This window comes from Macrotis lagotis, chromosome 8 (genome assembly GCF_037893015.1).
Source record: "Macrotis lagotis isolate mMagLag1 chromosome 8, bilby.v1.9.chrom.fasta, whole genome shotgun sequence".
Taxonomy (NCBI): domain Eukaryota; kingdom Metazoa; phylum Chordata; class Mammalia; order Peramelemorphia; family Peramelidae; genus Macrotis; species Macrotis lagotis.
In genome coordinates this window covers 3,045,719-3,059,086 of record NC_133665.1, presented here as the reverse complement: position 1 = coordinate 3,059,086, position 13,368 = coordinate 3,045,719, and the positions used below count along the sequence as shown (strand labels likewise).

The following is a 13,368-nucleotide window of genomic DNA, read 5'->3' as shown; positions in this document are numbered from 1 at the left end:
TTATCATGTGGAAAAGACTTACTCTTCTTGGCCTCCAAAAGAATTTAATTAGGGACAATGTTTGGAGGTTGCAGAGAGGCATATATAGGTCACCTATAAAGAAAAAAATTCTTAATAATTATTGCCAAATATCCAGACTCTACAGTGTAGAGGTCAACTCCTGGTCACAGTTCTTATGCCAAATGTATATTTGCCTAAAAGACTATTTTACAGAGAACTCACCTAAGGCAAGCACTCACATGGAGTTCGAAAGAAGTAATTCAAGAATACTCTAAAGGTTTCTTTGAAAAACTTTGGAATTGAAGAGACATGGGAGACATTGCCACAGGAGCATGGCATGCTTGCATCAAAGAAGATGCTGTGCTCTTTGAGTACAATTGTAGTAGTTCCAAAGAAACATTCAACTCACAACTTTAGAGCCATCTCTACTCCAAATGTTCACATGGACTATTTACATCCAATCTGTGGTAGAGCCTTCTTAGCTTCTGATGGTATGATGGGATACATTTTATCTTGACTTTGACAATGATATAATTTTGATCTTCTTTTGAGTACAAAGCTCAGACCACATGAACTTGTACTCATCTGTCTTTTGGGGAATTGGTTTCCTTGTCTAAAAAATGAGGGATTTGACTTTGACATCTTACATCTCTCCCAGTTTTACATGTGAACAGTCTTCTTGCAAACAAATCATTGTCTAACTCTAGGCCTTGTTCAATTAATTGCAAATCATAGTAAATCTTTCCAACAGCATTCATGTATGGGAACTGATATCTGGCTAATATTCTTTATATTGACTGGCAGGTCTTTCTCCCTCTCCCTTTTCTGGACATATTCCATTCCTTGTTTGCAGTATAAATAACCCCACTACCTCATCCTAATACTTATTTCAGACCAGTGAATTTGAAGTACCAGCCCATGAAAGGGGAATTTTTCTAGGGAAGAGGTCACTGGCTTGAGAATTAGGGGAGCTGGGTTCAGGTTTAATCTCTCTTGTTTACTGGTCCTGGGAGTTAATCTCTCTAAGCCTCATTTTCCTTTAATGAAAAAAAAGATAGGATTGGACATGAAGATCCCTTCTACCTCTTATGATTTATTTTTGTCTTGTGTCTTCAGAGTTTAATTCAATGACTTGCACATAGTAGGAGGTTAATAATTGCCGATTTAATTAGTGACTGAATTCTGATTTTTGGTGGAAAAAAAATGTCCTTGGAGCAGCCTTTATACAGAAAGCTAGTGATGTTTTCCCTAGTTAATTTTACTGCTGCCACCACCTGGTAGTCAATGGGGAAGGGGCATTTCTTTTTCAAAGGCTGTAGCCTGGTCTTATGGCCTCTTCTTTTTTCTTAGGTAATGTCTTCTTCACCACACCATCAGTGATCCCTATACCCTTGAAGTTCAGAAAACAGTCAATTATAGTAATGTGCAAATCTCTTTATTATAGTGAAAAAGAATCTCAAAGAACATATTAAATATATAACTTTAGTGAATTAGAAGTATACACTCTCAGAATATTCTTTTCGCAATTTCCTTAAGCTATGCCTTCCTTCTTGATCAGTACATCTTAGGTTCATCCTCTCCAAGATTTCTCTCTTCTGTTTTCTCCTGTTGATTCTTATAAGGCTTTCATTGTGGCCTACAGTTCTAGTTCCTTTACTTCTGTTCCTATCCCTCTCATCTAGGGTTCTTTTTTCTTCCTTAACCCACTGTCTTTTTCTACAACTCTTTTGGACTCTCTCTCACCATGGTCATCCTCCAGAGTATCAACTTTCTGTCAGAGATTTTCCTCTACTCCCCACCTGACCTCATACCTCTAGAGCCTTATCTTGGAATGTGTCTGGTTCTTCTTCAATTAATATCAGAGCAGTTGGGTGGCACAGTGAAGAGAGCACCAACCATAAAGAGAGGAGGACCTGAGTTCAAATTCAGTCTCAGATACTTAATAATTACTTAGCAGTGTGACCTTGGGCAAATCACTTAACCCCATTGCCTTACAAAAATAAAAAAAAGACATATCAGCGTGACAGTCATCATTTCTATACATAAAAACGGCTTCTGTTACCAACAAATCTGAAGGCATCCCTTCATAGCCACAGTGAACCTTAGGAAGTTATTTTCCTGAAGTTCCACTCCTTTTCCATTCCCAGGTTAGCTCTATTCTTGACATTGTCACCCAAACAGAAGGTAGAAACCCATCTCATCCCCACTGTGATTGAGATAAATCCCTTTTGTTAAGATAGTAAGTGGAACAATGTTCTATTCTACATATTCAGTTATGGCACCAATCCATCATTTAGTAGAGCCTCAGCAGTGGAGATGAGTTTATCCCAAGTCATCCACATTCTCCTAGTTGGAGACCTGAATTCTGTTGCTAATAAATGATTTAGGACATCTTTTCAGTGAATAAGATGATGATCCCATTCCTATCTAATAAAGTTGTGGAAGATCAGTGAGATGATAAGACACAATAATTAGAAAAGTAGAATACATACTCCATGCCAACAGAAGATGGTGGTGATGGAAATAATGAATGACACACTTTTGAGAGATATCTGGCTGGGCTAGGGATCAGTTTGATAGAGGTCTTCAGCCAGGGAAGAGAGAGAGAGAGAGAGAGAGAGAGAGAGAGAGAGAGAGAGAGAGAGAGTAAAGTCATTTTTATGATCAAACCCTCTCATTAAGTTCTTCTTAACTCTGAGAAAAGGAAGAAAGAAGGGAAAAACAGAACTCTTAACTAGCAATTTTTGTGTCTTGGTCAAGAGAATGGAAAGGCTCTCTTGAGGTTTAAGCTGGGGGTTGGGGAAGGAAGCCTATACTGGTGACACCAGAATTTCTTAATTAAGGACTGGCTTCGGTTAGCAGGGTGGAAATAAACAATATTGCTCCTCAGAACATGGTGAAGGCCAGGCATGAAGCTGCTAGGGAAATATATGCTCCCTGAAATTCTAGAAGGTTTTTGTGATGGGAGAGGAAGAAGACCCTAGGATAAGCTCTGATAATTGAGGAAAGAGAGTGAAGTGCATCTTGGGACAGTGCTGTCACATTCTTTAAAATTTCTGCATTAGTACCAAATTCTGATATGGTGCCCCCCTTAGTTAAACCTCTCAGAAAAGGACAAAATAGTTTTGATTACAGGTGGACCACAGGTGGAGATCATTTAGCCTGTGATGTTGGAAGGAGCTTAGGACCCAGGTGGCATATTCTGGACTAGAGGGCCCAATAGGAAAGAATAGCTTCTAGTTGATTCTCTCCACCTTCAGTTGTCCTTTCTTTATTGCTCACTGTAACCAATCCATTTGGATCATGCCAGGTGTTGTCTGGAGCAGTGATGATGGAGGGGACAGGGAGGTACGGGTGCACCCTTCTGTCTGTGTTCTTTATGGGAGATATGTGTTTGTTTCCAGGACAGATTTACTGGTATGTACTAGCTGGAAAGCAAATGCTATAAAATGGAGCCCATTCAGGAAGGAAGAACTATTTAGAGAAATGTGAGGATTGAGAAGGTCAGGTTTTTATCCCTAAAAGACTTCTTGGGACAATTTATTCTCCCTCTACCCCCACCCCACCCCCACCCCCTACCCATCCCTGAATCATAGAATTGCAAGTACCACAAAAGAAATTTTATGACACTTAAGAACCCTATGCCCCTGTTGAGCAAAATTTTAGCCTTTAGAGAGCTGTATGGATAAAGCAGCCCAGGAAGTGAGCTTTCTCAATATTAGGTACTGTTCCGGGAAATCCTATTGGCAGCAGACTTTCAGGAAATACTAGCAAGGGAATAGGACAAAGGGTATCGGTTTGTTTTTTTTCTCCCACTCATTAGAGGAGAGAAAGGCATTGTGGTGAAGTAGGTTGAAAGTTAGCTTTAATGGGGCAGCTAGGTGCCACAGAGGAGAGGCACTGGTCTTGGAGTCAGGAGGACCTGAGCTTAAATTCAACCTCAGACACATGCTAGTTGGCTTTCATTTCTGACAGACCTGGGACTTGGAAGTCCTGCCTAGCTAACTACCCTAACCCCACTGTCAACCAAGCTCCCCATCATCTCAGGCAATTCTAAGATTCTAAACTGCAAATTGCAGAACAAGTGTTGAGCTGCATTGGTAGAGTGAGAGAGATGGAGAGAAACAGAGACAGAGACTGAGAGATGTCTTCTCTGCTAAACTGAGCTCACATGTCAGGGTCAGAAGTGTGACTGTGATGATGCCATAGAAAGAACAATAGATTAGGAATCAAGAGGATCCAGGTACAAATTCCAGCTATTCCATTTACTCCTTTTGTGACCTCAGGTGTTACTTCATCTTCCCTAAGTCTCAATTTCCTCATCTGTAAAACCTGATGGATGGATTGGATGGCCTGTAAAGACTTTTTTAGTTTTAAATCTATGATCTCATCAATCCTTGAATACTCAGAGCCAAATGTTATTCTTCCAGAAGTCAGGAGGCTCCTATAAAGTGATGACTCTCACATACGGATTTCAGCCTAGTTTGGATACCAGGGAAGTAGAACAAAGGAAGAAGGAAATTAAAGCTCTTTGTAAGTGAATAGGAAACTGGTGAATTCTAGAATCTGCAGCAGGGTAAAGCCATTCATGGAATAACCATGGACCTGTTCTTTTATCCAGCCAACATGAAGAGGGCAGACAGAATGAAAAAGTGCTAAGTGGAACATTTGAAATTATCTTCTCTTTCCTTCACTGACTTTACCCACCATTCACAGGATATTGCAAGATAAAGCCAAGAGACTAAACAGCATCCCCCTCATTATCTGACTCAATGACATCGAGGGGCTGTAGGCGCAAGGAATCATAGTTGGGAGGTGGGGTGCCTGGGATGGGCAGGCTCTGCTCATCTGGATAGTCCTCGGGTCCATGAGAGGGACTGGTATCATTTTCAACATCATGCTGGAAGCCAAAGTTGGTGTGCGCTTCTACTAGCTCTGCCACTGTGGGTGGTGGACCCTCATAGCGGGCTTGGGCCCGCCGCTGCTTCAGGCCCTTCACCCAGATCACCAACTTGATAATGGTGATCCACACACAGTCGATGATGATCTCTCCAAATTCAATGATACAGAGTACTGAGCCACCCATCCAGAAGCCGAACTGGCCACCCAGGTTGGAGAGTAGCCATACCAGCTAGAAGAGAAGATATGGTCAGGGGATAAAGACTCCCATAGGAACCCCATTCCTCCCACTGGTCAGATCCCAAGGGAGAACTGTACAAGAAAGAGAAAGAAGTCTCTAGGTTTTGGGGCCAGCATCTTGTTGACTTGATCTAACTCTGATCTGTCCCCTTTTAGGCCCAGGTCTAATGTAAACCTTTATTCTCTTCACAAACTCAGTATCTGGGTAGCAGTCTGATGTAGTGTAAAGAGCCTTCATCTTTGGAGTCAAAGAAGCTTAGATTGGAACTCTGGTTTTGCCATTTACTTGTGTGACCTTATTATGTCACTGGGACTCAGTTTCCCCATTTGTAAAATAAAGGGATTGGACTATGTGACCCTGACTCCAATAGTCTGGCAAAACCTGAGGCAAGTGGAGGAAATGTCCATGACTATAATCCCTCAGGGTCTTTGACTCCCCCGGAATCAAGAAATCTGAGGATTGTTGGTGGGAGGATTGGGGGGGAAGGTCTTAGGGTTTTACAACTCACATTGTTTGTTGCTGACTCTGCAAATGTCCGGTAGTTGAATTCTTGGTAGTAAATATTGAGCTTGACAATTCCTTTCCTGCAGATAAAGAAGATGATCATGGTTTCTCAGAGGTAGTCATAGGCCACAAGGCTTGATAAGAGACTAGTTTGGGAAGAAAGATCTTTCCCTTTAGATAAAATTTAGATAGTTCATTCCCAGACAGAAAGAAGGGGAATACTGGTATTCATTGGGGAATGGACTAAAAAAGGATACTGAGACATCCATTTACTGCCATAGTGGACTCCTCCCAATATGTTGCATTCCCAAGAAAAAGCATGATGTGGTGCCCATTAAGGATAACAAGCATGTGGCCTCTGCCCATCCCTGGAGCCTTAGGCATCATATACTCTTCTTCTTTGCCCTGATTTCATGTCTGAAACATAAACCTCCCAATGGTACCACTTCCTGGTTGACATAGACCTGTCCAGGCTCTTTTTGGACCTCCCTAGAGTCCAAAGTCATCTTTTTTTTTTCTTTAGAGCTCATGGAGCTATGTTGGAGAACTCAGACTTGAATCAACTTCATTAATCAGCTATGGATTCTAGGGTTTGGTTTCAATTTTTCTCATCCTATCTCTTACTTGGGACAGGAAACAGAGAATATGGTCTTATCCTAATTCAGGGACAGGGACAGGGAAACAGCTTTTTCATACCCTTGAGACAGGAAGAGATAGTCTTACTAGACATTCCTCATATAGATGTTTAACATTTGAAATGGCAGAAATATCAACAGATACTTGAGGGTTATTTAAGCTACAAAATCCTTCTTTTATGCTTATAACACAGGATGCAGAGGCTCATGATGGCCCTTTTTGGGGGGGGGATCAGATTTAGTTCTTGACTTCTTGACTATGCTGAGGTTCTTTAGAATACCCAGCTTTAGCAATGATATGTCTAAAAAGGAAGCTAGTCCCTAAAGCTCCCTTAAGAGCTGACTCTTGGTCTTTGACCAAGTTAATTTTGATTGCTCTGACTTCTGTTTCTTATTGTGCTGAGCCCTTTTCTAGATGACTAGTGTTCTCAGGCTACCTCCTAGAGGTCTGTGGTCTTCCACTCAGGCCTTTCCACTGTGGTCTGAAACGGACCCTGGCCCCCACACTTACAATTCCATCCAAAGTACTATCTTGCTAATGTGTTATTCCTCCTGTTCACCCGTGTATTTTAAAAGTAGTTTCCTGGAGACTCTGCAAAAGAATCATTCTAATAGAAGGAAATTTAGGCAATGAAGGAGGGGAGATATTTCCAGGCAGATGCTTTGTAGGTCCTTTAAGTAACATTTCACCTTGAAACTCCTTCCTTCAGGGGTCTCAAGTATCCTAAGATTCTTCTGTAAAAGAATAATACTCACCGATCTATGGTTAGGTTGGTGGTTTGGTCACGTTCGTAAGACAACACGTGGAAAATCCAGTCCTGAAATGAAAAACAGAATGACTCTTCTCAAACTCAAAGTGTTTCCAAGAATATTTACAGTGATGGGTGTGGGGGTGTGGGGGGTGGGGTTTGGGGGTAGGTGTTACATGGTCACTGACACAGGTCTTATAATATTCAGTTGCAAAACATTTAAATAAGTGATTACTATGTTCCTAGCATTCTGTTATACAATAGGCATATAAAAAACCCAAAGTTTTTGCCCTCAAGGAGCTCACATTTTAATCAGGGAAATAACATGTCAACAACTGGGTAGATAGAAGATATATAGTCAAGATAATGTGGAAGAGAAAGGTATTAGTAGCTGGGATGCCTGGGAAAGGCCTTTGGAGAAGGTAGAATTTGAATTGGGACTTGAAGGAAGTCAGACAAACAGAGGTGGAAAGGTAAGGGAGTAAAATAAACTACAATTTTGTCTAACTCTTTGTGACCTCATATCATACTAGTTCTGTCCATGGGGTTTTACTGGTAAAGATACTGGAATAGTTTGACATTTCCTTCTCCAGTGGATTAAAACAAACTGAGGTTAAGTGACTTGCCCAAGGTCATACAGCTAGTAAGGATCTGAAGATGGATTTGAATTTCCTGACTTCAGGCCTTATCCAGTGCTCTTATCCACTGAGCCACTTCCTCCAATTTCAGACTTAGGGAACTTTAATGAAGGATGTGCTTACAAAGAGAAGTGATATAGAGATCATCTGATTATCCAGTCATAAAGAGTTATAAGCTTCTATCTATTCCTCCTTATTTCTTGTCTGAGATTCTTAGGGGAGTAAGTGTGAAAAGTAGATCTATGCAATGCATTGATGGGTACATGCAGCAATACATTTCAATAATTTCCACTGTTGTAAATTTATAAAGTAAAATTGATTTGTGTGTGTGTGTATATATATATATATATATATATATATATATACAAAAAAAAGAACAAAATAGAGGAAACAGAAAAAGAGAAGCAGACTAAATGATCACCCCCTCAAGCCTTTCCCCATCTTTTGACTTCTGTTTTTTCTCCCTTAATGAAAAAGGAAAAAAAAAACCCGAAACCCCAGAACAAATCTCAGCTTTTCTAAAGGGTCTATCATTCATTACTTTATTCAAACCTTTCTTGAAGAGCATCACTATGTAAATTTATGTCTATATTTATAAATATTTAAATATAAAATTATTTTATAGATTGATTTAAATCAGTAGACACAAAGAAGGATAATGACACCCTAGCGGTCTTACAAATCTAATTCATTTACCTCCGAGGCTTCAGACGGCCAGTCAGCCATGGAAATAGTCATCTTGTACTGTGTATCACTGGAAGAGATAAGGATACCAGTAAATTCAAGAAGCTTTCTACAATGACCCCCATCAATAATATCTCTGTGTTTGCCCTACTCCTCCCAACTCAATTCACAGACAAAACTTTGTTTACACCTCTCCCATGCACTTGTCATGTATTATTTGGAATTATAATTATTTGTGACTGCATTATTCTCCCATATTGGATCATAAACTCCATGAAAATAGGGATTATTCTCTAAATTTTCTATCTCCCCAGAACTTCATATCATTCTCTGCAAACAATGGGAACAAAACTAAATGCTTATTGAGCTTATTGAATGGAATTTCCAAGAAAGATGCTTCCTGTTCTTTCCTCAGCCCAGGAATGGAGTCATTTCCAAGTCTTGGCCCCCTCTTCTCACCCTAATACTTCCCCTGCCAGGTACTCACTTGCAGGACTCCTTACATTGCGTGATGCATTTTACTCTCTGGTGTTCGCTCATGCGGAGATTTGAGTAGCAGTATGCTGTTTGACACAAACCAAATGGATCTTTGAGTCACAAATGAGGGAGACATAGGAAGGACTTAGAGGGAGCTTCCTAGGAAGCTGGGAGAAAGCAGTACCTTCTACATAAAGCCTTTCTTAATTGTCTCCAACTAACTAGATTCTTCTCTCAAGTGCCTTGTGTTTGATTTTATTCTGTATGTACTGATATGCGGATGTATGTATGATAGATATGCAAATATGCAGGACTTTTTTCATTTTTGACTTTGTAGGCACTTAATAAATTTGTGTTGATGGGTGGATTGATGGGAAGGATTAGGTAGAGGGACCAAGAGGCAGTTAACATTAAACTGGAGAACCTAGCATGGACTAAATACTTGGATATTTGGTAGCAAGACAGTGATCTGAAGTCAGCTTTGAATCATTTTGAAATTCAGAAGCTTGATTGTCAAATCCCACAGGATCAAGGCCATGTACAAGCCTCTGTGTCCTTCACATTGCTCAGTAAAAGTCCCTGATAGATAATAATTGCTAGCATCATACCTAGCAATTTATTTGATACTTTAATGTTTGCAAAGCATTTTTAAAATGTCCTTAAAAATACTATGAGGTAGGAGCTATTATTATGCCCATTTTATGTGAGGAAACTGAGTCAGACAGAGGTTAAGGTACTTGCCCAGAGTCACACAGCTTTAAGTGTCATGAAACTAGATTTGAACTCAGTTTTCTGGACCTAGTTGCCAAATTGAAGGCCTCCAGGAAATGATACTTTGAATTGAATTGAAATTGGTTAAATTACCTGATTTGGACATCTTGGTAGCTGGTTGCTACTTAATGAAGATCTTTAAACCTTAGCTGGGGGGGGCGGCTAGGTGGCGTAGTGGATAAAGCACTGGCCTTGGAGTCAGGAGTACCTGGGTTCAAATCTGGTCTGAGACACTTAATAATTACCTAGCTGTGTGGCCTTGGGCAAGCCACTTAACCCCATTTGCCGTGCCAAAAAAAAAAAAAACAAACAAACCTAAACCTTAGCTAGGCTTTTGGGAGACTTCTAGTGACAAGTGACGTTTATTTAGCATTTTAAAAGTTTACAGTGAGCCTCACAGTCAGCCTGTGAGATAGATACCATTTTACAGATGAGGAAATCAGTTCCTTTTCTTGTCTAAGGTCACATGTGAGTTTTGTGAGCTATGTGAGTTTTGAATCCAGGTCTTCTTGACTCCAAGTTATCACCCATGTATCTTAGATTATTCACAGTGACAATAATTTTAAAAATAGGAAGGGAGTTTCATATTTACAATATGAAAAGTTGAGACTGGGTCCTGCAGAGTAGGGGTGAAATTCAACTTAAATTAGTTTGCTGATTCCAGTACAGAATGTCCTTGCAACCAGTTGGTTTCCCAAAAAAAGGGCCCAGACCTGCCCTGAGCCATATTAAACAAGCTTTAGAAATGAACTAAGTTGAATTACCATTTAAGTTGATATCTTTGACAATTTGTTTTGATCAGGGATGAAATTTACAGATGGATTTATAAATACAATGGAATATTGTCTATGGTATATAACATAGCCACATAAGGATGCATTGCTTCTTTTCCTTGGAATATTTATTTCCTTGATTCTGTCCCGGAAATATAGGTAAAATCTGAATACTCAATAAAAGGAGCTTTGCCACCTGGCTGTGAAAACTAATCTTCTGAATCTTACCTATGGCCTTGGCAATAAAGAAAAGGCATTAAAGGTAATAAGTATCAAAGATGAATGTTGAACCCAAATCTTTCTTACTTCACTTTATCCCTTTTGTAAGTTCTTCTGTAGTAAGTGCCATATACTACAGGAAAAAAAAGTATATTCCTTTCTATCCCCATTCAACTTTCTCCAAAATTCTATCATGTCTTAGTTTTCTAACATTTTATTTATCTCCTTAATTTCCTTCTTATTTATTTTATGGTTAGATTTATCTAAATCTGAGAGTGGGAGGTTGAGGTCTCCCAGCAGTAGAGTTTTGCTGTTTATATCTTCCTGAACTCACTCAACTTCTCTTCTAAAAATTTGGATGATATATCACTTTGTGCAAACATATTTAGTATTGAAATTGCTTAATTGTCTATGGTATCTTTTAGGAGGTTATAGTTTCCTTCCTTATCTCTTTTAATAAGATCTATTTTTATAGCTTCTTTGTCTGAGATAAGAATTGCTACCCCTGCTTTTTTCACTTTAGCTGAAGCAAAATATATTTTGTAAGTTTTTCTGTAAAAAGACTGGGTCCAATGTCTTTTACACCTCTGTGAATAATATTGCCTAGTACATGTATTTTGAATTGACTTGAAACTGAATCAGATTAAATCTCCAATATAATCAATTTGAGTCAACTTAAAGGTCTGAGACCCATTTGCTACTTAAGGGGGGGGGGGGGACTGGAAGTGTCTAAACAGATCTAGAGGTATCATCTAAGGCTCAAACACTCACCCCAGTCAGGAAATTCTTGATTATTGCAGTATTTCTCCCCCTTAGGAAGAGGATATAGGTAGTGACCACAGCTGCAGTTCTGAATCATATGTTCTTGGAAGCAGGATCGAAGGCAGGCCTGAGGAAAGGGACAAGGATGGGGCTGAAAGTCAACCATTTCTCCCTGAGGTAAGTACTATCCAGGAGAAAGGTTTCCTGTACCCTAATTTCAGAGACAGCCCTTCCTTTGGGGCTCCTCTACTTATCAGTTTTTCTACATCTATTCCCACTGTCTTTAGGTCTTCATTGTTTCCTACTATATATCCTTCCAATTGGTCTCCCTGTATTTCATCTTTATAGCTCCTGTTAATTTTATTGTGCACAGCCCAGACCATACCACCCTTTCATTCAGTCTAATACAAGGGTTCTTAACTTGGCATCTAGAAACATTTATGTTTCTCTCTTAAAATATTTTTATAACTGAATTTTAATATAATTTCAGTATAATTAAAAACATTATTTTGCCTATAATTGGAGAATGGTTAAACAAATTATGGGATAGAATGTTACTGCTTTGAAAGGCATGGTGTAGGGGATGGTTTTTGAGAAGCCTAAGAAGACTTAATTGAACTGATGCAGTGAGAAGAGAAAACAATTTTTACTATAATTATAACACCACCATAAAAACAAACAACTTTAAAAGATTCCGATCAATGAACATTATTACAAAGGACCAATAGCACACAACATCACTCAATCCTGACAGAGAAGTGATGGTCTTAGGGTTACAGAAAAAAGTGTACATTTTTGGATATGTTACTGATTTTTTTTTATTTTGCTTGACTATGCATATTTCTTACAAGATATTTTTTCTTTTTCTTATTTTTTCCCTACTGTGTGAGTGGAAATATTGGAAGGAGATAAAATGAATGCTAATTAATTGAAAAAAATTTAAATATTCTGAGAATATTTAATATTCTGAGACTTTACCATGCTTCCTGAGGGGTCTATGACACACACACACACAAAATTAAGAATCCTTACTCTAAAACCTTCAGTGACTCCTGCCCCTTTCAGGAAAGAATACAAACTTTCAGTTTACAATATGACTTTAGTTTTCAGACTTAACTCCTTTCCTTATTTAGCATTCTAGTCAAATGGGATGGTCCACTGGGTGCCTCAGTGGTAGATAGGTGACCTGACTTCTCATAGATTAGAAGAATAGTCCTACAGATACAAGAATAATAATGGAACACATGAGAAATCTATTCTTATCAATCTATCTTTTCTTACCACCTTTATACCTTTATCCCCTATGTCCAGAATCTCCTTCTACAATTCTATCTTTTTGAAATTCTTTCTTTCCTACCTTTGTAGCTTTGTGGTTTATGTGCCACCTTCTTCATGAAGCTTTCTCTGATTACCTCAGTTAGAAGTGATCTTTTCTCTCAAATCTTTCATGCTACTATTATGTACTTTATACTAGAGTTATCTATTCATTTTATTCCATGGTTCTCCCAACTAGATTTCAGATAATGAATATTTTGAGGGGGGTGTTGATTGTTTCCATTTTTGCATTATTGGTGTATAGTACAGGACCTTATCCATTTATCTTTTGGGGGATTAGATTGATGATTTCTTTGAGGAATTCCCTCTATTAATTAGGCATTTGCTCTTCAATTTACAGCCTTAAAGAGTTGCTTTAAAACCCAAGAAGGTATTTCCTCAGAGTTACAGTGCTAGATGTGGGGTTCAGTCTCAGGGCTTCCCATTTCTGAGGTCAACTCCCTGCATAGGTATTTAATACATATTGGTAAAATTGAGTTGAGAACATATTTTAGCTTTCTCTACCTTGGTCAACATGTGGTCTTCTGGATGGGTCTTTGGGCTAGCTGAGATAGACATATTCACTGCTCAGTTTATGTGGGATAGACTTTAGGCTTTTTTTTTCAGGTCTCTATGATCCTTCTCTTAAAAATAATCTCCAAATAACCCTGTCATAGCTAGAGACAGAGTACAGTTACTAAT

The 13,368-nt window shown here is 39.0% G+C and overlaps 1 protein-coding gene and 1 long non-coding RNA gene across 3 annotated transcripts in view; one reads left to right on the top strand and one right to left on the bottom strand.

Annotated features, from left to right (window-relative positions):
• LOC141495187 (uncharacterized) overlaps positions 1-13,368 on the top strand; it is a 28,487-nt gene that overhangs the window by 5,849 nt on the left and 9,270 nt on the right. The window contains exon 2 of the long non-coding RNA XR_012470683.1: positions 10,531-11,529. This is a non-coding gene — a long non-coding RNA (uncharacterized LOC141495187). The remainder of the gene's footprint in view (positions 1-10,530; positions 11,530-13,368) is intronic.
• The window catches only part of SCNN1B (sodium channel epithelial 1 subunit beta), a 74,884-nt gene continuing 65,101 nt past the window's right edge, over positions 3,586-13,368 (bottom strand). For both annotated transcript variants that reach the window (XM_074196232.1, XM_074196233.1), the window contains exons 8-13: positions 11,362-11,479; positions 8,838-8,913; positions 8,363-8,420; positions 7,036-7,097; positions 5,649-5,724; positions 3,586-5,131 (exon numbers count right to left, since the gene is read on the bottom strand). In XM_074196232.1, coding sequence (XP_074052333.1) covers positions 4,742-5,131; positions 5,649-5,724; positions 7,036-7,097; positions 8,363-8,420; positions 8,838-8,913; positions 11,362-11,479 — 780 coding nt within the window. In that variant the 3' untranslated portion in view covers positions 3,586-4,741. The remainder of the gene's footprint in view (positions 5,132-5,648; positions 5,725-7,035; positions 7,098-8,362; positions 8,421-8,837; positions 8,914-11,361; positions 11,480-13,368) is intronic.